The sequence below is a fragment of the Ciconia boyciana genome, chromosome 7, assembly GCF_034638445.1.
Source record: "Ciconia boyciana chromosome 7, ASM3463844v1, whole genome shotgun sequence".
NCBI lineage: Eukaryota > Metazoa > Chordata > Aves > Ciconiiformes > Ciconiidae > Ciconia > Ciconia boyciana.
The window spans coordinates 41,899,870-41,923,031 of NC_132940.1; the positions used below are offsets into that span (position 1 = coordinate 41,899,870).

At 43.8% G+C, this 23,162-nt stretch overlaps 1 protein-coding gene across 3 annotated transcripts; it reads right to left on the reverse strand.

The window, feature by feature from the left end:
- Nucleotides 1-6,808: 6,808 nt before the first annotated feature.
- On the reverse strand, nucleotides 6,809-21,793 carry PLEKHB2 (pleckstrin homology domain containing B2). 3 transcript variants are annotated; one of them, XM_072866541.1, is made up of 8 exons: nucleotides 21,702-21,793; nucleotides 18,056-18,103; nucleotides 17,293-17,445; nucleotides 16,402-16,504; nucleotides 15,432-15,471; nucleotides 12,863-12,952; nucleotides 11,583-11,697; nucleotides 6,809-9,462 (listed from the first exon to the last, which is right to left on the reverse strand). In XM_072866541.1, the coding sequence occupies exons 2-8, from the start codon at nucleotides 18,090-18,092 to the stop codon at nucleotides 9,326-9,328; spliced, it is 675 nt and encodes a 224-aa protein (XP_072722642.1). In that variant the 5' UTR covers nucleotides 18,093-18,103; nucleotides 21,702-21,793; the 3' UTR covers nucleotides 6,809-9,325. The 3 variants fall into 3 exon arrangements, with proteins under 3 accessions (XP_072722642.1, XP_072722643.1, XP_072722644.1); XM_072866542.1 differs by lacking the exon at nucleotides 21,702-21,793 and adding an exon at nucleotides 21,468-21,687; XM_072866543.1 differs by lacking the exon at nucleotides 21,702-21,793 and adding an exon at nucleotides 18,442-18,512.
- Between the last annotated feature and the right edge of the window lie 1,369 nt (nucleotides 21,794-23,162).

A 23,162-nucleotide genomic window follows, 5' to 3' on the forward strand; every position in this document is an offset into this window, starting at 1 on the left:
CACTTGAAGATGCACAGTGTGCATGCCGTTCAAGTCAACGCAGTTATTTCCATGCCTAAAGTTAAGCACACTGACTGCTTGGGCCAGCACGCTGACGGAGCTGGAATAACGAAAATATTTCTGGATTTTTTTTGTGGTGAGGACAAAGAAAAGCACCAAAAAATGTTTGTTCTGCTAAATTGACATATGCCCATCCCAGAAAGTAGTTGTGCTTTGCATGGGTTGAATTTATGTGAGGTTTTCTATTGCAATTACATAAGGAAAACACATCCTAGCCTGACTGATCATAGGTGTATAGCTTTAACAGCAATTAGTTCCACTGATAGGTTATCTGAACAGCTGCCAGAGATATTGATCAGGAAAGAAGCTGTTTGGAATAGTGGCATCGAAACAAGTGGTGTTAAAACAGTCAGAAATATAGCTGTTGATTGACTGAAGGGGATTCTTCTGGCCTGTAAGTGTACAATTTTGCTTTCTTAACTCAGCAGGACGCTGTGGTGTGAACTTTGAGAATAATCTTTAAAGAAAATTTTAAGAAAAAAAAATGTAGCAGGGGCAATTGAACATCTTTCAGAGAAAATTATGGAGGAGTATAGGAAGCCAAGGTTATTTTCCTAATTATTTCTCAACCATCCAAATCTGAGATTGAAAACATTACCTAGATTTAATCAGGAAGATGTAAAAAGGGCCATTGTTCAGAATCTGTCTGGAAAGTCCATATGCACATCACTTTCACAGGAATAGGAACTTTCCTGGGACTAGAAGATGGCTCGGTCATATTTGCAAACTGAGGAACACAGAAATTAAAAGTGGTTTGAGCTGATTGAGAAATCAGTACTAGGATTCATTCTAGAACTAGGCAAACAGTCCTATGCTGATGGGAGGGATTTTACCTGGATGTGCTTTCTTCACACCTCTGATTATCTGCCTTAATTCATGCCTGCACAGAGGGATGGCACATGGCATTATATTGAACCTCCACATCAGGAGACATTTCAGGTAGTGAAATGGTTGACTTAGTATTTTCCGGAGTAGTTAAAGAATAAATGTCTCTCTGTTTTCCCCTTCTTTGTCAGCCAGTCATGGCAACAGCAAACAAATTTAAAGTACAGTCTGTGAAGAGTCACGATCTAGACATTAAATTCACGTATTCAGAGTCCGTCTGTTATCATGCATGGTCTGATATGCATGACACAGTTGTGTCTCCATTTGCGGAACTAGGCAGTTGTTTGAAAATGGTAACAAAAGTTATATGTTGATGATGCTTATGTTGCTATGAATTGAAGATAGACAGTTTCTAAATTGATCTCTCCTGTCTATATAACTAGAATGAGCTTGAAACGGGGAAATTGAAATGTAACATTTCCTTTTAAAAATCTCTGTCCAAAGAGAATTGTGTTTCTTTCCCTTTCCTTCCCCCACTTTGGAATAACATGTAGTCTTTGTTTGCCCTGTTTGCCTGCATCAGGCAGAGGTTGCATACAATGGGTCTTCCTAGGGCTCGGGCTTCTGGGGAGGGCTGGGTTTGCTGTGAGCGTGCAAGGTGGTTGAGCTGAGCCTGCTTTGGATAAAGGAGGATTAAAAATCTTCCAGCCATCATGTCCTGTATTTTGTGTGTAAAGAAACACGATGCTGTTCATTAATTACCAGTCCTTACGCTCTGTATTCTAGGCTGTTTCTTATTTAAACACTGTTAATTGTTGTTTATGATCATATCAAAGGTCTCTGAAAACGTCAACCAAGACTGATATCCCTGTATCCTCAGTGCATGCACAGAGTGGAACAGCTTTGGCTTTTCATGAACTTGTCCATTTCTTTCGTGTCATGTTCTGTCTTTTGGGAATGAGAGACATGAGATGTGACAATGTAAAGTGGCTTTTTCCAACACCACAAAAACTGCCTGTAACAGGACTGGGAAAACTGACCCAGAACATCCTAGTCCCAGGCCAGGGCTCTCAGTCCATCCTCCCACATTAAAGCACAGGCTGGGAAAATCCAGATCCCAGAGACCCGCTAAGCATATTGATGGCTTTCATTCATCTCATGCACTCAGCCAGCAACCCCTGTAAGGCTGTGTAAGACTGAAGCCAGTCTCTTTCCGGCATAGTAGGAACACTCCTGTTTGGGGGGCTGAAGTTTTCTAAGCATGGTAGCTGCCCAAGGGTTAGACTTTGGTTAGTGCAAAGCCAGTTCATCTGCTAGCTTGGCAGAACAAGGAGGAGAACAAAAATACCCCCTCCACTTCCAGCAAAAGAAAAATCCTGTGACTTTATAATAAACAGCTCTTCAGCTGAAGCAGCTAGGGATTTGAGTGTGAAATCTGGCATGGAAATAGCCTTTCACTACAATCATGTCTCTGAGCATTCCCATGAAAAACTGCTGTTGATCAGCAGCAGACTTGGAAAGTATTGCCTTGCAGAGATTGCAACCCTAACTGCAGACCTGCATTTTTTTTCCCTACCCATGAATATGATCATTATCGTTATCCCAGACTATTATTTGCAGGGCAGGAGTGCTTCAGAGCTCCTCCGAGGGCTGAAACAACACTGATATACCCATTTATGAACGGGGAAGAGAAATGCCGCTGCTGCCCTGCAGGATTGTGCAGCTGTGCTGCTGAGGGGGGAGTGAGGAGCTCCGGCGGGATGGAGGGGAGGTGTGTCGGTGGGGGCAGCTGCGTACTGGCAGGATGTCTAAGAAAGCCCTTGTTGCCTCGTGAAATTTGAAATTGGCTGCCCAGGGGCCCTTCCTCGTGGGCCGTCTGGGTTGTGCTGGCGTCGGCTGAGGGCTGGGGGGGGAGCTGCATCGCTGCGCAGGCCAGTGTCGTCCTGCCGCCAGTGGTGGCTGCTAGCGGGGTGGGGTTCCTTAGGTCGGCCATCAAAGTTTTATACCCGAAAAAAGAAATCTGTGCCTTGGGCTTGTTTTAATAATCCGCGTTTGTCAGCGTGCGTTGCTGCTCCCGCAGGAACGGAGGGGGGGCAGGTGGGTGCAGCTGCCCAGGTGACCGCGGAGGGGAAGCGGGGAGGACGCGGGGCCGCGCGCGGGCCGCGCCAGCAGCAGCGGGGCCCCGAGGCCGGGCCAGGCCGCGGCCGGGCTCCCCTCGCCTCGCCGCCGCTCCGCCACCGCCGGTGTCGGGCCGCCATCTAGCGGGCGGCGGCGGGGCTCTGCCCGGCCGGGCGAGCGCCAGGGCGAGCGTTGGTTTCAAACGGCGAGTGCCTGGCCGGGGCTGGTGCCGTTGGGGGCCCAAGAAGGGCGTGACGAGAGCCGGGCCCACCGGGCAGGAGCGCGGGCGGTGACCGCTCCGCACGGGCAGGGCGGGACCGTCTGAAGTAGCTGGAGCCACGGTTTAGTTACAGAAGATCCTGCTGTCCATCGAAAACCTGGAGGTGGCCTCTGCCTTCCCCGCCGGGAGTGCTGGTCGATTTACAGCAAGAGGCAGGGCGCTGGGGCGCTGTGCAGCCCGCTGCTCAGGGAGCACCCCAAGCAGGGTAAGTTCATCTTAGCCCCGGCATGCACCTGGCAGCTGAAAGCTCTGGGTGCTTGTCAGTGATCATTTTGGGTCACTCTCTTCTTGACTTTATCTGTCGTATCTAAAGACTTACTATGTTGCAAAATGCACAGTTAACTTTGGTACCTAAAGTATCTGGAGAATTAGGCGGTATCAGTATGGCATCTACCATATTCAGTCAGATTAAGCCCAGTATTGTCAGTCTGAAACTTTCACAACCTGCGCCTTAAAAATCATCATCAAATGGATCTTAAGCTTTAAATTATTAATGCAGAGACATTTGGAGTTTTTATTTGCACTGTGAGTTTTGGAGCCTTGGATGCCTCGAAAACTCTGAAACCTAATGAGATAACCTGTGGTAATCAGAAGACTCCCAAACCAGTGCATTAGCATCAGTCCGTTGTTACAAGCTCTTATTTGTAGTTAATAAGCGCTCACAACATACTGGGGGAAACTTTCAGTTCCACTGAAATGGAGGGAACACCAGATGCTCCACACTCACTTCAATGAATTATAGTGGAACTGCAACAGGAGAGAGGGACAAATAAAGGTACTTCTAGGAATACAACCCAAGTTAATTACTGTGGTTGCATTTAGTGACCACAAACAGGACAAGGAATGCAGTAGGAGAAGGGAAAGCAGTAATAAGAGGCAAAGCCCGTTCTCTAAGCTGTTGCCAGTTCAGGAGCATGGCAATTCAGGAAGGTATGGAGCTGCTAAGCTTTGCACAGCAAATTTAGTTCCCTAACTTGTTCTGGTGCAGAAATTTCAGTAAAGGTGGGTTCTCTGGTGGGCAGGGTTAAGTGTACGTAACGGTCTGCTTAGCCTCGTAAGTCCATCATATGGAAATGATGACTGATAAAATAAGCATAGCCAGCATAGCATGCTGGGGAGAAGAGCGACGTGTACTCCTACATTAACCAACTGGTTGAAATAGCAGTTTTGTTTTCATTCCTCCCCCAGATTAGTGGCTAAAAAACCCACCACCCTCAACAGTAAAACCAAAATGAGCATAAAGCAAGGACAATGGTTTACAAAATGTACTGTGGTCCTTCTGACAAATAGTTTAATTCCCAGAAAACATACAAGATACTCTGCCTTTAGGTGGTGGAGCTAGTTGTGGTCATTTAGTGTCTTTGTCTAAGCAAACTGACTGATTGTACCCAACTCCACTGAAACAAGTCATAAACAGAAAATACCAATACAGCAACCAGTAGCATTTTGCCCAGAGCAACATCTGTGCTCCAAGCTGCTTACTGTAATACTAAACAGTACAAATCTGTTGATTTGATAACACAATGTCAAATTGTAAATCTGGATCAGCATTGCATATATCCAAGATTAAGCATTTCTGAGTCAAAGCCTTCAACTCCATTAAAAAACAAATAGGCCTTAATTCTAATCTTGGTATAGCGGTGTTAGTGCAGAGTTACTTTGCTGATTTCACAGATGTTACATCATCTTTATTAAATGGTAATTGAGATGACTGAGGTATGTCAGCCTGAGCTCTAACTCCAACAGCCACAGTTGTCTTAGTTCATTTTTCTATGAAGTAAAGTCAGCTTTGTAATTGCTTAGGAAAGACTGGACGTGCACAGAATTCATCATGGCACTGTTTCCTTGCAAAGGAAACCTCCTGTAAGCTGACTACATGTTTGAAAAACATATACCCACCTACAGACTAACTAAAGGAGAAATGTTGAACAAAGGCTAGTAAACACGTCAAGACAAAACAATTACACTTAAATATGAATTTTATTGCTAAGGGTATTTTGCTATAAATTAATAATGAGAATGAGGACATACAGTAAAACAGCAGTTAAGATAGAGAGTGCACAAGAACATGAAGGATCTGGGCAGGGAAACATTTGCTGCATCCTACCCTCCATGACTTAACTAACACCTATCTGTCTTAGTCATATCATGAGGATGAAAAGCCACAAACACATTTGAGGAACAGGGGTGTGAACTTTCTCCTTTACTCAGCTTGCTTAGATGGTTCCATCACCTACTGAATCTCCACTGAAGAACAAACAAAATGAAGCCAGTGTTGTGTGACATTTAGGGTAGCTCCATCTAGACGCAGCTCAGAATGTGCTTCGGCACTAGAAAAGATGTGTCTTTGACAAAAGTCACTGCAGTTACTCTGTACATAAACACTTTCCACCCCTTCCCTGTAGTTCATAAGCCTTTACCCACTCACTAGAAGAGGCTGGCTCCCTAGCCCCCCCATGTTTAGGCAAAAGAAGCCAACAGCTATGTTTTCACATGTAACTAAGAATTTGGGAGGGGGCCCTGATTCACCTCTTTAATGTGGTCGGACTTACCAGAAGGCTGAGCATTTCCACCCCACTCTCTGGAAGCCTCACTCTGTCTAGCTGTCTATAACTGAGAATCCAAAAGTAACTAGTTGCAGATGAACATACAGACTCGTGACGTCTGTAAGCACCGCCACTTAATTCTGAATGGACTGTAACTTCTGTACAACAGATTTAGTCATCCTTAACTGATAGTGTACACTGCAAAAAACAGTGGCACTATAGCAGCTGTGGACCTCCCATAGCTTTAGGGAGGTCAAGTATTGGGCCTCTTGTAGGAAAGCATGTGCTTGGGTGCTATGCAGGTGTAACTGGAATCACAGCATCATGAATAGCACCATTCAGAAATGAACACCTGTTGAGGACTATCATTTCAATCTGTTTTGAAAACGATCTTGCCACACCCACTGCCTCTTCCCATCACTATGGTATCACCTATCTGCAGAGGCTGGCATGGCAGTCCCTCCAAGCCCCGAAATCCACTCTGGCCCTGCCCCTTCAGCTCACACCAGCATCTACACAAACTGCAGATATATGAAGTACTGGACTGGGCAGAGAAAGGCTATTGAGTCATGACTATGTATCCAGCCTAACATTACTATAGATATGAGCAAACCTCCACTCTGTTCTGAGCAACAGGAGGTGTGGCCATGTCTTCAGGAAGCAAGTCTATGAGCTTTAACAACCAGTGAATTCTAGTGGCTATCCCCATGCTACTGCTTTGTGCACCAAGACACTTCCACTTCTATTTCTGCAGTGAGATCAGAAAGGCTACAAGCACCTGCAATAAGATAACTACTCTCTTGATTTTATGCTCTAGCATGGTTTTGTACATTTGCTTTCTAGCTTCTAAATGCCTGTGCTACCAGGATAGAAAAGTAGCTCATGATTTTTGTATAAAAGCAGCCTATTGTTACCAAGATAGAACTAGAATCTTCAGCTTCAATTTGTAAATTTTTTTCCCCCTTGAGAAGGGGTAAGGTTATTTTTTTTAATGGAGACTTACTTCAATTTGAACTTTTAAAAAGATCATTTCTTGCTTTGAATTCAACCTAATACTTCAGTTAAAGAAACTGGGGACCTAGATACAGTTATCTCCTGAAAGCACAGAAGACATGGTCCCCTGCTGTGATCACCAGCTCTTGCAAAAAAAAAACCAAAACCACCCACACAATAAAACTCTGAACTTAAAATAGCTGATTCACTTTGTGCTATTCTTTCACAATTGAAAGAATTGAATTTCACAATATGAAATTAAAAAGAAATCACAATGATGTTCAATTGTTTTATTCTCCCCCACCCCTTATAAGCTAAATATCACACAGGGAGAAGAGGAGATGGAGGCATTCTGCAGAACTAGTTATATTGCAAAACATAAACTAAACAGCAGTGTAGACCTGTAATCAGCCTCAAGGTTATCTCAAGGTTTAAAAAGGGTAGAAATGTTTGTTCACTTAAGTTCTAGACAGTCATCATTTCCTTCTGACCTCAAGGGTACCAGGCCTCTAAGAGAACTTCAGTAGTGTACTCCAATTTCTTTTGGTTTGGACTAGCAATAGGAAACTTTCGCTTTAGTCCTCTTTTGAACCTCCAACAAGTCCTTTCAGTACATACCACTGGCAGAACATATGTAGCTTGTATTAATCTGTGAAAGAACATGCACATTGGTGTACGGCCAAAGCTTCTTGAAAGAAGTTTACTTTGCCTGGATTAGGCCCACTCTTAGTAATGCAGCCAAGATTACCTCCGTCTGTTTCCTTCTGATGATTTCAGTTTGTTGAGTTGGTCCTAAGAGTCATGAAAGCTTAGTGCTTCTTCTGGCTGCTACCCAAACTCTTGTCCAAGATCTCTATTACTTAAATATGTAGGATAGAGCCAAGACAGGTTCAGGATGAAATACAAAAGGTTGGGGTTTGATCTCAATTTATATGGGTGCAAGTTCTCATCTATTTTCATCTTTCCTGACATACCTGAAACCCCATGAACCTTAAGGAAATTAACCTACTTCTGAATGAAAGCATAAGAAAGACTTAACATATTAAAACAGTATGAATACAGGAAGCTGAAAGTAGAAGTAGAAAAATAAGTCCTCTTACTATAAAGAACTCAACTTAGGCACCCTGCCTCTTTTACCTGAATAAGAAAGCATGTGTATTTCTTCAGAGCTTTCCTTCCCCTGCCAAGCACAGCTCAGCATGGATTATAACAGGAAAAGGTAATAGGCCACATAACACACATAACAGTTGCACTCCAGGTTACAGTCCATAGTACAGCAGCCTCCAGGAGCACATTGTATAAGGAACCAGACGTACAAGCAAAGCCAGCCAGGTTCCTTGGAGTGTTTTCCTTGACAAGTCATGGAGGGAAGAAGAGACCTGCTGAATGTGAGAGGGAAGTGTGCATAGAACAAACCCAGGCTCATCTGTGCTCAAAACTAGTTGCAAATAATGAACCTGGTTCAGGAAACCTTAGAGGCTAAGACACAGACATTCTATCCTAGCCATGGCAAGGCAGCTGATATCAAAGTGCCTGTGTGCTAGGTCTACTTGTGCTGTTTGTCTCTGCCCTCTTGACTATTACTGCCTGCAGAGGGGTTCTGGTGGGCCCAACAGGGCAAAGGTTGTTCAAGATAGTTCTCCTCCTGCAGACTCTGCAGAGCAATAGCAGTAATGCAGTGAGACACTAGGCAATGGCCTCTTCCTCAGCAATACAGTTGGTACAGTGTCTCAGGCGACTGTTCTACAGACAAAGACCACTTGCAAAGCTAAAGATCCATTACTTCCATCTGACCAGAGAAGAGTGATTCAGGATAAAGAGGGAGGTGGAACAACAAACATTGGTCTTCCTTGCCACTGGTCATTCACATTTCTGGGAGAATAAAAGAATTGAGGAGTGCTGCCACTTCTTAGCGATTTACTTATACGTTCTCAAAGACAACTTCACCTGGATGGTGTGAGAGACAGGTATAGGACTCCACCTAAGAAAATACACTACCATCTGCAAGCAAGTTTGAAAACAAAAAAATCCTCAAGCATGGCAAACTACCTAATGCCAAGGAGTTTCTGCTGAGCTATATGTTTGTCCAGGGAATGTTCAGAAGCCAGTAGTACCTATATACTAATGCAAGGCTCCTGTAAACCTCCTATTTGGACCAGATTTTTGACACCCCAAAAATCCATTTTTTCTGTTTACAGTAACAGTCTGTTCACAAAGCTAGTGACTGCTACCATGTTACACTGGTGCTCATATTGATCCTTATCTGTACAAATCCTTATAACTCCAAACATCAGAACAGAATTCAAGAGCAGCACATGCCATATCCAACCACTTAACTAAATGGTGCCTTTAAACTCTCTTTAGGACAGTTAAGAATCAGTTATTAAGATGTCACTACTGAAAAATAACTATTGCATTTCTTAAAGTTTAACAGTAAACAGCATTGCCAATATATTATTGCACAATAAAGGTTTTTGGAACTACAAAGATAAGGAACGGGTATCTAGAAGACCCAGAATAATGATCCCAGAGCCATTCCAGTTGCTGCTCCAGCAAGCATGCCCAGTGCAAGGTCTCCATCGCTGTCACGGTAACGCTCTCGAATGATGACATGGTTTGCAGGGGGTTGGCCATAAGGTCCTAGGTAATAAGAGATTGTTAGGAGGAGGCAAAAGAACCGTCTATCTTAATACCATGCACTGCACTTTCAAAGCATGCCCATTCTTTCACCCTCTTCCTTCCATTGAACACTAAGATGATGCCAGCTACAAAGGTAGAATACATCCCTGCTTTGGGTTCAGCCTCTACATTTATTAAATAAATAAAGAGGCCTAGCAACACTTCTAGCCTCATTATAGTTTAACATCTGGGAGAAAAGCTCCTCACAAATGTAAAACTGAACACTGTTCTGGATTTATATTAGCAAAGAACCTATGAATTACTTGTATCATTCTATCAAACACTTAGAGGATTTAATGCAAGAAATGGGTCTAAAAATTGATTCAACCTTGAAGTTAAAGCAAATAGTGTTGTTCCCCCCTCCCAAAATCTTTGGCAGCTCTTAAGCCAGGGCTTTGTCAGAAACTGTGTATCAGTTTTTTACTCTACAATTACTGCCTACTACTTCAATTCAGCCGTCACATCCTGGACTGATCTGTTGTGTGGTGACAGCTGCTACATTTCTTTTTAGATGAAGATTGGCCCAGTAGTAAGGAACTAAGACGCAAAAAAACCAGCAATTGACTCTTGCTCTGCAACAGACTTGTACAAGCTCCACCTGTCATGTTTTGTGACTTTGCTCCTACCTGCAAAGCAAACAAAATGGTATTGCTTTCCCTTCCAGACATTTCAGGAAGATTAAGTATTCTTGAAGATATTGCAATGTTTTTTGTAACAGATAGTGAAGTAATCCAACTAATGCAATGGGAAAAGGCTCTCACTGACTCTCAACAATGCATGACTGGGAACCTCATGAGGATTATGTCAATTCAGAGAATGAGTAATGAAGTCAAATGTACAGGGATTAAGTTAGTTGCTAGGGGTGAACTTGACCCCTAAGATTTAGTTGCAGTAACCCTAGTGAAGGAAAACATCGAGGCTTGGTTACCATGCCCAACCTATAACTAGTATCTTAACACACTGGACTTGCAAACTGTTTAGGAGAGTTACTGTTTAATGCTGCATTTTTATCATACAGGTTTATGAAGCTTGATTTCCAAGGCCTGCTGGTAGCTTTTAAAAATGGTTCTTGGAACTTTCAACAAGCTGCTGCTTTTCAGCTGCTGAGAACCAACAGAACCCACCTTCCTCTGTGTTTGTATATATTTGATCTATATCTTAGGGCTTTACTAACTTAGATGAGGAAAGCTTTAAAAGCTTTAGGCTGATGCACCTCCCTTGTTACAAAAAATGGAAAAGACAAATGAAATAACCTGACAACAAATGGAAACAAAATGGTAACAAATGGAAAAAAAAATCTCCCTCACAACGGAAAAAAATTCTGAATAGAGATTCTTGTTTGCAGAGCCAGATCATAAACAATTACTAAGTTAAATCTTCTGATTTATATTACCCATACTACTCTAAAGCCCCAGTTCTGTGGGATTAGGGCTCTCTATGCAAAGCTAATCCTAAATTAAGGTGACTAAGCTTAAAAGTACACCCAAAAATTTTAGTCTCTTCTTTTATTGGGATTGAAACCTGAACAGAGCAACAGAAGACTTCACAAGGCTGAATGTACTGCCTTACAGCAATTCCAGCATGCGGGGAAGGAACCAGTTAACACCATGCTTTGGGAGTGGATTTACCTTTGAAACTTGTATTTAATTCTGAGGTCATAGCTGAACATTAGTGTTGAAATAATTAAGCTAGGTATAAGAGCAACAGATGAATCAAAAGCTCCATCAATGCCCAATATGGAGTACTGAATCAATCTTGTTCTGGCTCTTCTATCTTTCCTTAGAAAACATGCTGCCTACTGTAGTTGGAGAGCTGTGTGCTTCAAAAAGAGTTTATGAAGTAATTTGAAGATTTTGGGATCACATTGGGAAGGTTAAATCACTTAATACAAATTTCACTGTACTTGCTTTGTTGTGAAAGGGTAAGGGGACTTGGTTCCAGTTACAAGTCAGGCTTCTTTCTATCACTCTGTGTGCAGGAGTGGTGGGTGGTAAAGGATGGTGATTAACAGAATTAAAGCCAGAAAGACTGACTCAAATAGCTTCTACAGGAAGGTGAAGGATATGGTTGATACTGATTACCTTGGTACGGATACTGATAGGGAACAGCATAAGCTTGTCCATTGGAGGCATAGAAGACTTGAGGAGCAGTAGGGGGATACGCACCATTGTACTGATCATAGCCATAGCCATAAACCTGGTGAAATTAAAAATGTCCATTACAAAAGTATTCTTTGCTATGTATCCAATTATGCACTTTGTTCAATTGTCCCTCATTTCTAATGGAGTTAAAAGTTTCACTAAAATATCCAATCTGTACTGATATAGTCTGTCTACTCCCTGGAAAGGATTTAGAACAGCTGCTTGAAAAAATAAGTGCTCCTAAGCATCATTCACTCTCCACCCTTCCTGGGTGGTGAACGGTAGAGGCAGGGCCTGGATCATCAGGCAGAGCCACAGCAGCCTTACCAGCTTCTCCTCTCTGCCCTCATACCAACACCAGCTCTATGGAGAGCTCAGAAGTGCCAGGTAGGTGGCAGCTGATTCCAAGAAACTCCAACCAACTTTCCTCTAGTACACTGCAAGTAATGTCAGATTCGGGACAAATACTCTGTAGCCATATGTTTTGGAAGCAATTTTGTTCTCCAAAATATGAGGCCTGCTGCTAGCCCTGATACAGCTCCCAGTACCACAACTAGTTCTTAACAATTATTTCTAACAGTGAGGGGCTGGAGCAGACCAGCTATAGTGCAACAAGTAACACTACCCCAAACTATCCCTTTGTGTATCACTGCGCGTGAGTCAGAACATCCAGAAATCCCCAATGTATACTGGCTCGGCCCCAGTGCTGCTCCTTCTCCACTGTAAAAGAACTGTGCATCCAGAAGCTAGAGTTACGGTGTTGCTATGACATCTTGTATACAACAAAATCCTTATGTGTTAAAAGTGACAGCTCCAGTCATTAAATCCTATTTTTAAAACTCCTGATTTCATATCCTTCCAGTGCTTACACAATGTGAAAGTGGTCACACCTCCTCATGTTAAAAGCTGCATGGCCAGTATTTTTCAAGATTAGCCAAATAACTTCTGCCCTGTCTTTAAGAAGCTTTATTTTCCAAGTTCACTGAGCAGCCATCCCTCTATATACCTCCCAACCAAATCTGCTTCATCCCTTTCAAAGGAAATCCATCTCAAATAGAAGTGACAGTAGATTGTTAGTCCCTTATTCTCACTCTCCTTTCGTACAAACCTTAAAGCTGGATCTGTGAAACACAGCACTTTGGGAGTACAGTTTGGGTGCTTGAAGGATGGCCACTTCTGTTACCTTACTTATTTTAATGCTTCCCAACTGCAACTCTTACCTCAGGTGATGGTGTGGCATAAGCTGTATAAGGAGGAGGGGCTGAGGAAATGGCTGTCTCATCATACATCACATCAGATCCCACGTAGCCCTAAATACCATGGAAAGGTAGCAGTTATCACCTTTTCCTACAGACAACCAGTTAGAGTAGTGCAAGGATTAAAACTTAATGACCCCAAAGCAAGAGTAACCTTTAGACGTGCTGCACGTTAAGAAAGCAGTAAGTACCTTATAAAGCACTGCAAAAAGAAACTACTTGGAGAGCAGACCTGGGAGAACACAAATGCCTGATCAACGACAGGAAGAAGCCATAAAATTTCTTACCTCTGTGTGTGTGCACACACACGTGCATACATGTGCATGCAAGCACAATGACTCCTTCCCCCATTTTGTAGCCTCAGTTTTAGAAATTACCCTCTTGTTCATCCTCTGTTTTCAGATTTAAAAGTCTTCACAACTAAGCTAGCAACTTCCTGGCACCCTAAAGTGGTATCACCAAGTTCTGCAAGAGCAGATAAAGGACACAAATGCAGTAGCCAAAAGTGGCACCTGAACATTTTAGCGGAACACTGTCACAGCTCTTAGCCACCTCTCACTTTCTGGCTGTGAGGAGACTTAAAAAAAAATGTAATGAGAGGTTTAAGTGTAGGGATTTGAGGGGCTTGGTTGTTTTTAGGGTGTTACTTTGCAAATGCCACCTACAATTCTGGTCCTTTTTGAAGGCAGCCATGAGGCAAAGGTGATAACTTACTTGAATCCATCTACAAGGAGCTCTCAAAGATAATTAAGATTTGTTACAGTAGCCTTGTATTCTTGCCCCTAATATCAGAAATCTACAGTGATGCTCTTAGTTAGTGCCCTATCCCAAGAAAAAAAACAGCTCCTTTTCTTTAACTTACAAGTGAACGCTTTAATAGCTCAATAGAGAATGTTCCTGTTGTCTCTTGTACCTGGACTGTAGAAAGACTTTTGAGGGCATGCTGTGGCCATACCCCAAGTCAAACTCGTGGTGGAGATTCTAAGGATTGGTTGAAACACGCTGTTGAAAGCACTGTATGAAGAGGCAGGTATTTCCACCACCTGAGAAAAAGTCCAGCAAATGCTCACATCTTAGCAATAAATGTATTCTGTCTGTGCTACAGGGAACTCTGTACAGGCATATGACACAAGCCTGCAAACGTCTGTAAATGACATAGTTCTCAAAGCTAGGGTGATCACCCTACTGTTCCAGTAAAGTTATTAGGCACTGCTGGATGCTTGGTATTTTTGAAAGCTGTCAGACACCTACAGATGGACTCAAACCCAGCTACCCGGTTAGTTCAAGTTCTTGTTGGAGACCTTTAATAGCTTTGGAAAGTGCTAATTTATGATGTTACCTGTGCAGAGAGCTACCTGCCCTACTTTCAGTAGCAGGCGTCTGCCTTGGCTGACAAAGGTGGTGGCAAGTTTTGAATGCCATCTAGCAGGGCTGGCAGCTGAGTGTGAGAGACATGAAAAGCAGCCGCTCCTAACTCCTGAAACCAGGAGTCACCATCTCATACATAAGCAAGATAAAGCCCCTAAAACTACTAGGGCAGACAGACTGAGTGTTGTGTCCTCTGTGTGAGGACAATTCCTTCACTTCTCATTTAACACCATGAAGCAGCATAGCATAGCCGCAGTTAGAGGCAATCGTGTTCAGGGTAGTTTTGCTATGACAAGTGTTTGCTTTGGGTATCTACAAATCCAAGTTATATCATATGACAGATGCCTCAGTACAGTGGCAGTGTTAATGTCACCCATCAAAAACTGAGATAAGCTTCTACAAAACTCGGCATTTCCCCATGAAACAGAAACATCTCAGGTTGATTCAGCCTAGCCATCTAAGGAAAGCTAGTGCTGAAGAGTACTCTGAAAGGCAGTCTGGAGGAATAACAAATTAACAATACCCGCAAGTGCATGGATGTGGTTCCCCAAAGATACAGTTCTGTAGAGAACTCCAAGACTCACAGATAGGCTTTTATGATTCCTGACCTCTTCACTCTCCACAGCTAGCATGCCAATGCAGAGGTAATATACTCCTTCTTGGCATGCCTGCACTACCCTCCAAGCACCTCTTGCTCCTCCCCTAGTCTCCGCCAAGAAGCATCCCACAATGTAATGGATCTACATTAACAAACAGCTTCTTTGCAGTGAGCTTTCTTTAGCACTGCACCTGGTAGGCAACAAACACTAGGAGTGGAAGGTGCATTTTTACTGGTTGCAGATTTACTTTTTGCCCACTGCCTCAGTGCCCACCTCCCTTACAGACCAGCTTCCCAAACATTCACTTCCACCCAGATAAATCATTCCCTGAAATAATTCACTTCCACCCAGCATGTATTTGCGTGGACTTGGCTGCAAGAATGACATGTGCTTGTGATCCAGAGGATCATTCTTCTCCCCACCCACAAGCCTTACCATCATGCTCATAACCCTGTTTTTCTCTAGCAGAGAAGGATGGAACATGATTTCAGAAGTAAACTGCTGGAGCACACATAACACTGATGTGCTGCTTCTCTATCAGTATAAAGGCTAGGTTGTACACTTACTGTGTTTGTTCTGGCATCCTGGAGAGCAATTTTCCATGCCCTGCAAAAAAATCCCCATTGTTTAGTGGAACACTGATAAAAATTAACGCCACTTTTTCTTTTTAGGCCTATGAAAAAAACAAGGTTAGCAACTAGAGGTACCGCAGGAGCAGAGTTTAAGATACTGCAGACATCAAAGCCCAATGATACACTAAAATGAATGCACAAAGGTGTTACACCAAGACTGAGAAATAATTACTTTCTTTGCAGAGCTGAGAAGGAATGAGGAGGAACACGAGAAAGAACAGACACGGTTTTGAAGGTCCTCACTGCAAGCACAACAGCCAGGTAATATGCAGCCATGCTCAGGATAAGGAAATAGGAAGAGATGCACCAGGGAAGTTGTATCTCCTGCCTGAACAGTTGCGTCTGTGCTGACTAGAGTGTGGGTCTTGATGCTATTACAGTTTGAACAGAAGGTACATATACTTCACACAGATACTCCCATGCCATATGGCTGGGAGCATGCTCGATGCACCACGCATACTTGGCAAACACTGATGATAGAAGTTATCTAACTATACATAGCCAAGCTTAGTTGAGAGTTCACAATAATGGAGTATTATTCCTTTCACTACTGTGATTGGGATGTTCTTGGGCTATGCAGGGTCATGTACTACTTGAAGAATGGGAAAAGTGAAAAAAAATCTGTTCAACAAGTCTTGCATTAACCATATTAATAAGATCCTTTTACTCCTCCTCACCCTTTGGTGTTTTTAGTGACTTAACTTGCAGTTAGTTTGCATGAGCTAGACAACTTCTTATAGGAGAGCTATATTTTTTGTCACTGAAAGCTTGCTTTTACTTGCTTGAATACTTTCTTAAAATGTGTCTCTGAAAGTCCGAAGGAAGGAAAATGATTAGGGACAGAGAGAAAAAGAAAGATAGAAGAGGAAGAGGCAGCAAAAACAATATTCTCTAGCAGACTTACAGGCAGTCATCTGCACTCTCTGCACAGAGGTTGACTGTCTTCCCATCACGGCAAACAATCTGCAGTAAACAGTCTCTCTGCTTCCCCTCTGGAGGCTGGAAATCTGAGTCAGAAAAAAGAGACAAGTTATGAAATATCTATAACAAGAATTTCATGATTGCATTTGCAAGAAGGGAGACAGTTTATGCAAAAGTCTGGACAAAATAAACTAGGGCCAGTTGTAGCTGCTTTCCATGGCATCAGAACAAATTACAGAAGGAAATAACCTGTTCTTGCTCTTTAGAGTGGCCTGAACGCAAGTAGCTCTGAACATCATTCCTAAGAAATGCAAGTGTCTTACAGCAGAACAAATCCATACTTAGCAGTAAGTACTCTCCAACAGTTGTGTCCTTCACTTGTGTCAGCATCAAGTAGAGTACTAACAAATGCTAGAAGTGAACTTAGTAACACTTGAAAAAAATCTGCTGAGGTTTCCCATTTCTAGTCCTGCATCTCACTCCAGCCAGTACTATAATTACACCTGTAACACTCTATAATCAGACACACAAGTCTACTGCGAACATCCCATTCTCATGTGCATGCCCACCACCTGCATATATGGTACACTGTCCTCACTGGGTTTTAAAAGTAGGTATCAAACCCTAACTAATCTATCACATGGGGATACCACACCCTGGCTATCTATAAGGGAATTTAGTAGTTGGTTGGGTTGGGTTTTTTTTTGGGGAGGGGAGGGAGATGGAAGGTGGTGGGGTTTTTTTTAACAACAATGAAGTTGCACACTTCTTGGACATGTTTACTTCTGCAGTGGTATTGTAAATGGTATGCTAGGCAGGCACTGAAGTTGTAAAGAATCTCTGAATACACAAATCGTGAAGATTTCATTATTACCTCGACATTCATTCCCCACTCTGAGGTTGATGCAATGGATTCGCATGTGGATTTTATCTTCTATATCATGGCGATTTTGATCGTCATAGAATATTAAGCGGCCATCAGACCACAGGTCAAACCAGTTCTTCTTCCAACGCCGTAAAATAGTACCTTAAAAATCAGACAGTCACTTTTGAGGGCACATATTGGGAAGTATTTCTGTCCTAGAGTTAATAAAAAATAAACCAAGAAATCCTTCACAGTTGCCCCAGACATTCTGAGGTGCCAAGCAAAATCCTGTACTACAGCATCCCCACTTCAGAACATTACATAACTGGGTTCCATATTTTATCTAGTATTCAGTCACAGCTGAGTTTATTTTAAGTACATAACCTGGCACTTTAGTTCTAAATTGCTGCAAGAACAAGCAGAGGGTATGACTAATTGAAGACATTAAGGTAAGGTGTCAGGTAAAGTTTCCAAGTCTCCACTTGTACAGCACTAATTATACAGCAACATCTGAAGCTGAATGCCAGTCAGACACCTCAGATATGGTATATCCTGTTTTGCACTGGTATACGCAAAAGGTCACATGGAAATACTGTCATGACAGGTCATTTTGTGAAGTGTCCTAAAGGTAAAAAAAAACACCAACAAAAAACAACCCACAGAGCTAGAGACGTGTTTTAAGAAAGACCTAGGAATTGCTAAGTTGCTCTGGTGTTTCTTGAAGAAGGTAGACACAGTGGGGAGAAAAGCAGGTAAAAGGCCCATGACTTACTTTGCCGGAGCAGCCATCCACTCTTCACAAATGCCATTGTTGCTTAATCTAGTGGACAGAAGAGGAAGGTGAGGGGGAGAAAAGCAGTCTTCAGTATTTCACAATAATACATTAGAAAGAGGCTTCTCAAGGTATAATATCATATATTATAGCTGTGTGTACCCAGCTAGTATGGCAGAAATACAAGGTAGATCTCAGCTGAAGATATTCAGTAAGGCACAACTGGTATTCTAGGACTTAACAAGTGGAACAAATGTGCAATTGTAGCAATCCAATGTGACTATGAGAGACCACCTTTAACTTTAACTGGAAAATGCACAAGCTTAGAGCTACCACTATTGCAACATGGGGAAGAAACAGACTGGAGTGACTGCTTCCTGACTCACCACCAGTTCCTTGCAAAGTTGTTCTCTTGACATACGTATGCTTCCTGTAGTCTGCAGCCTCAAATTACTAAGCACCCTCACTTCTTCCCTATGTCCCTTTTTCTGTACTTCCTCTTCTGTTTTTTTCATTCACTGGCTCAAAGTCCAGCCAAAACAAAAGGTGAAATAGTTTAATCTTAAACAGGAAGGAGAAAGCTGGTTTTATGACTTGTATTTCTTCCAAATCATCACTAGCTCCCTCAAAGATGAATTGAAATAAGTTAAGCCCATAAAGTGAGATTCTTATTTCTCTTCAACTTTTAAATGAAGCTTGAAATGGCATGGGAAGGACCCTGCATTAAATTCAAGTTATCACACATGACATTAAGCACTCGGCCACTGCACTCTGGTTTATGAGCATGCTAAAGAAAAGAGATCAAGCATAGGATATGTTGGAGGATGAGTTTTTATTTTATAGCATAATGGTGTTCTGACTGTTGTTCTAAAATGGATTAATAAAAACATAACTATCTGGATGCAACTGAACTAGAAAAGCAAGAACAGAAGCATTTTAAGCCTCCCTTGAGAAGGCTGCCTTTTTTAGAAATTATTTGTGGGGCTTGTAAGCCAATATGAGAGACAGATACTTAAACCCACCAGATAACATTCTACTTGTAGCAGCATAAGAAGCCGGGGGGGGGAAGGTGGCACAGTAGAGTTGATAGAGGAACTCCTCCCAGACAAGGAATATGTTTAAAGCTTGGGGGAGGGAGGAAGAGAAGAGAGTTTTGTTATCTTCTACTAAAATACAAAGTTAGTAAGCATCCACTTAGTTTCTGATAGATGTATATATGCCATCTATTAGATATTACTTGTAGCTGTGTCCTCTTCACAGTACTGGGCAAATTCTGTAACACACAAGTAAAGACTATAGCCAGCAGGATTTCATATTGAAGGAATGCCACATCCAGCACAGGCTCGGGTGTGATGGTGAGAACCACCTGCAGGTAAAGTTTAAACTCCAAGATAAACCTCTTACTCTTGGCTTTTGTACCAGCTCGCTGGGAAAACAAACATTTAGCTGACAGCCCATTGAAAGAGAGTGTCAAACTCCTATCCTGCTTTAATCCTGGTCACCAGGTCCTGCTCTGACAGGGTCTAAGCATGCTGTTGTCACCTGTCTACAGAGGGAGGGCTTCAGAAACAGAGGCCAATTTATTCTTCCAAAGTAACAAGGCGGTACAAAGGACCTGAGCCTCATTCTCCTGCCACCCCGGTATATGCTCCTCTCCCCCTAGATTCTCCTTTACAAGGAAATCGTCTTCTTGCTCTTCGTTTTCAAAGGAATGGGTCTCTCCAATGGTGCTTCCATGTCTTCCAGTTTGCCCACTAAGGTGAAATCACTGTATTTCCAGAGGCCTTTCAATAGTCTAAGAGCCAATAAAGAACTTCCATGAACTTCAGTTCTGTTACAAGTGCTAGATTAGGCCACTGAATGTTTTTTGCTGCCTTTAAGCCTACTCTGTTACACAACAGCATAATTAGATTTAACTCACACACACAAAGGGGAAGAAATGAAGAAGAAAACATTTCTCTTGACAAATTAAGCTTTGCCTGTCATTACAGAATGCCTCACAATCAAAGTCTCACATTACAGAATGTCTCACAGCTATCTAGGGCTACAACAGCAAAAGAGGCTTCAGCAGCTGTACAGCACCTTGCATGTAATCTCAGATGCAAAAACTACATTTTCCCAACAAAATTTAAGTACCCAAAACTTCAGCTCTGGATAGAGAGCAAAGAATCACACAGAACAATCTGTCAGCACTGGAGCAGGATGTGCAAAAACAATTAGATATTCTTCTCTGCCCCTTTTTAAGCACAAGCACTCACTTGAAGTCCGATACAGTATTCACAATCAACCCACGTTATGTTTAAGAGAGTATTTGCAGAGCTAGAAGATAGCCTGGCAAGATCAGTCGCAACTGAGTATTATTTGCTTGTTAAACTAGCTCAGTCCAAACCAACATGGAAAAAGGGATTTAAACAAAGATATCAAAGATCAATTTATCACCAACGTCAACAGAAGTTCCTTGGTGACTGAAATCTAAAAGTAGTAGCACCCTAAACTGAACAGAAGTTAAGAGTAAATGCAGCAAAGGGGTGGGGCTATTCATTCCTGCTCCCTAGAATAGCAGTTTTCCTTTTTTGCACAGAATATAATGTGGAATCTCCAACAGTCTATGGCAGTTCACTTCTTGTTCCCAAACCCAGTTGGCTGGTAGGAAAAGCAAACTTCAAAACAAATCAAGTGTTTCTACCTGCAGCTTGTTGCTACTAGAGCAATTTTGATTAATGCAGTGAAACTAGCAATGGACCCGATTCTGCAATCCATGTAGATGGAAGGGGCTTAGCCACACAGACATAACCACAGAGCTGAGTCCCAGGCGACCCGCTGTGCCCACTGACACCTCACTGTTACTTTACTCCCAAGACTTCAGGTAGAGAACTATACCAAGCTCAGAGCAGTGTTCAAATGTAACCCTGTCTGCCCCCCCCCCCTTAAAACAAAGCAAGGTTTCTATTTTTTGAACGTTCTGGCTCTGCAACTAGCTACACGCAGGCCTTTTTTCCATGAAGTTATGCTTATTTTAGCCAATGCCTGAGAGATGTGGCTCTCAGTTCAAAACCTGTTCATTCGCGAGCGAGTCAGTGTTGAGGAACAGGCGGTTTGGAGCGGCAGCATCCCACCCCTTCCCTCTCCCACGGGGACAGCTCCCCCCGGCAGGCCTCCTGGGGGCAAGCTGGCCCCGGGCCCGGGCTCGCTCCCTCCTCTCCTGCCCCGCCGTGACGGCAGGCAGCTTGTCCAAAGCTCCGCCTGGCCAAGGCAGCGCGGCAGCTCCGCTCCCCGCGCCCCCCGGGGCGCTCGCACGCTCCCTCCCCGTCACCCGCCGCCGGGCAGCGGGCAGGGCGCGGCGGCGCGGCTGGCTCGCCCCGCAGAGGCCGCCGCGCCCTGCCCTGAAAGCTCCGTCTCACCCTCCGCGTACCCGACAGCCGGGCCGACAGCAGGGACCCTGCCAGCGCTCCCCGGGGAAGCCCCTTCCGGCCCCGGCAGCTCCGGGCCCGCCGACCGCGCCGGCCCCGGGCCTGCTCCGCGGCCCCGCTGACCTTCGCGCGGCCGCCGGGCGGGGCCGGGTCAGGGCGGGCAGCCGCAGAGAGCCGTGCCCCTCGCCGCCCCCCGCCGCCGTGCCCAGCCGGTGGCGGGCCGCCGCCGCACCTACCTGCCGCTGCCGGCCCCGCTCCCGCTGCCGGCCCCGCTCCGCCAGCGGGCAGCGCCAGCCCCGTCCTGACGTCAGCCCGCCGCGCTGCCCCGCCCCGGCCCCGGCGCCTGGCCGCGGCCCCGGCCCTTGCGGCCGCTCGGCCCGGGCTCCCCCCGCCGCCGAAGCCAGGGCCTTGCGGGACCCGCCGTGTTTTCCGTGGGACCCCGCGGCGTTTGGTGGGAACGTGTCAGTCCGTGTTCGGATCCCTCCACGGGGGAAGGTGTGGTGCGGAACACTGACCCAGTGACGGTTAATGCCTTCTTTCCCCAAGACGCGCAGTTCCTCAGTATTTTAAATGCATCCCCTTCTGCACAGGTTAGCACTTGGCATGGTGTCAGCCCCATCACACTAAGACACGTGGGCTTTTTTCTTCCTATCTTATTTATGATTATGAAAGGGACATTTTCTAATCTCATGCCATGGAACTGCAACAGAGAATGACAGAGTCACTTTGCTTAAGCAGTCACATAAGTATTCAAGGCCAGAAAAGGCCAGCTAGTATGTGACCTCTTACATAAAACAGCCAGAAACTGCGTCTTGGTGATGCTCGCATGACAGCTCTAAACTCTATTTGGGTCGGTGCTGCCTGCACACTGCAAAATCTGAACTGATGGAGAATGCACTGTGTCTCTAGTTAATTATCTTCACAATTCAAATTGTGTTTTCCATTTCTAACCCAAAATATATGAGATAGTTACAGTTTAAAATGAGGAAAACGTCTCAGGGAGATGTAATATTTCCCCTGGATGATCGAACTTCCTATTAGAACTTTTCCCAGGCTCATCCTGGTAACATAGGAGGAAGTATGACTCCTATCATCACAGTTAGTAAAAAGAAGAAAAAAAAATCATTAATTGGTTGGCTTCAGCCAATCTCTTTTTGTTTTAAGACTGCACAATACAGAAATAGTATTCATCATAGTTACAATTTCACTTAATCTGTCAACAAGCTCACACCCATCTATTCTCTCTTCTTGAACACAACAGCAATTCTAACTAGAAATTACCTAGAAAGCCCGTGATAGTGTAGTTTATGGCTGTAGTGTAGTACATGCTTTGATATATCTTTGAAGTACCATAAAAGTGGTGAAGGCAGAACAGGAGGGATAAAGAGAGATCATCTATCTGTGAATAGAACTGCAGGTTTCAGAAACAACCAGTAAATGAGATTTGTGTAGATCAAATTCTGCAGCAAAGTCATTCCTGTTTGTTTAGGAGTCCTTTCTCTGAGGCCAAAACTGTTCACCTTTCATCGCTGAAAAAGTATTTTCAGAAACTTGGATGTATTGGGTTAGAGGTGGAAGGTAAGACAATCTTTAGACTGGGGGAGGAAGCAGCTTTCAACTGGAACAAAAAATACTCCTCTTGAGGATTTGGGAGCCTCAGCAGATCCTATCCTTGGCGAGCAGTCACTAGGGGACAG

Excerpts from the sequence above, each read along its gene's own strand:
- PLEKHB2 (XM_072866541.1), bottom strand. The coding sequence starts at position 18,092 with ATGGCATTTGTGAAGAGTGGATGGCTGCTCCGGCAAA. Across the intron at positions 16,505-17,292 it reads AGTGGGGAATGAATGTCGAG|ATTTCCAGCCTCCAGAGGGG; the intron begins GTAATAATGAAA and ends TTTCTGACTCAG. Across the intron at positions 12,953-15,431 it reads AGGATGCCAGAACAAACACA|GGCTACGTGGGATCTGATGT; the intron begins GTAAGTGTACAA and ends CATGGTATTTAG.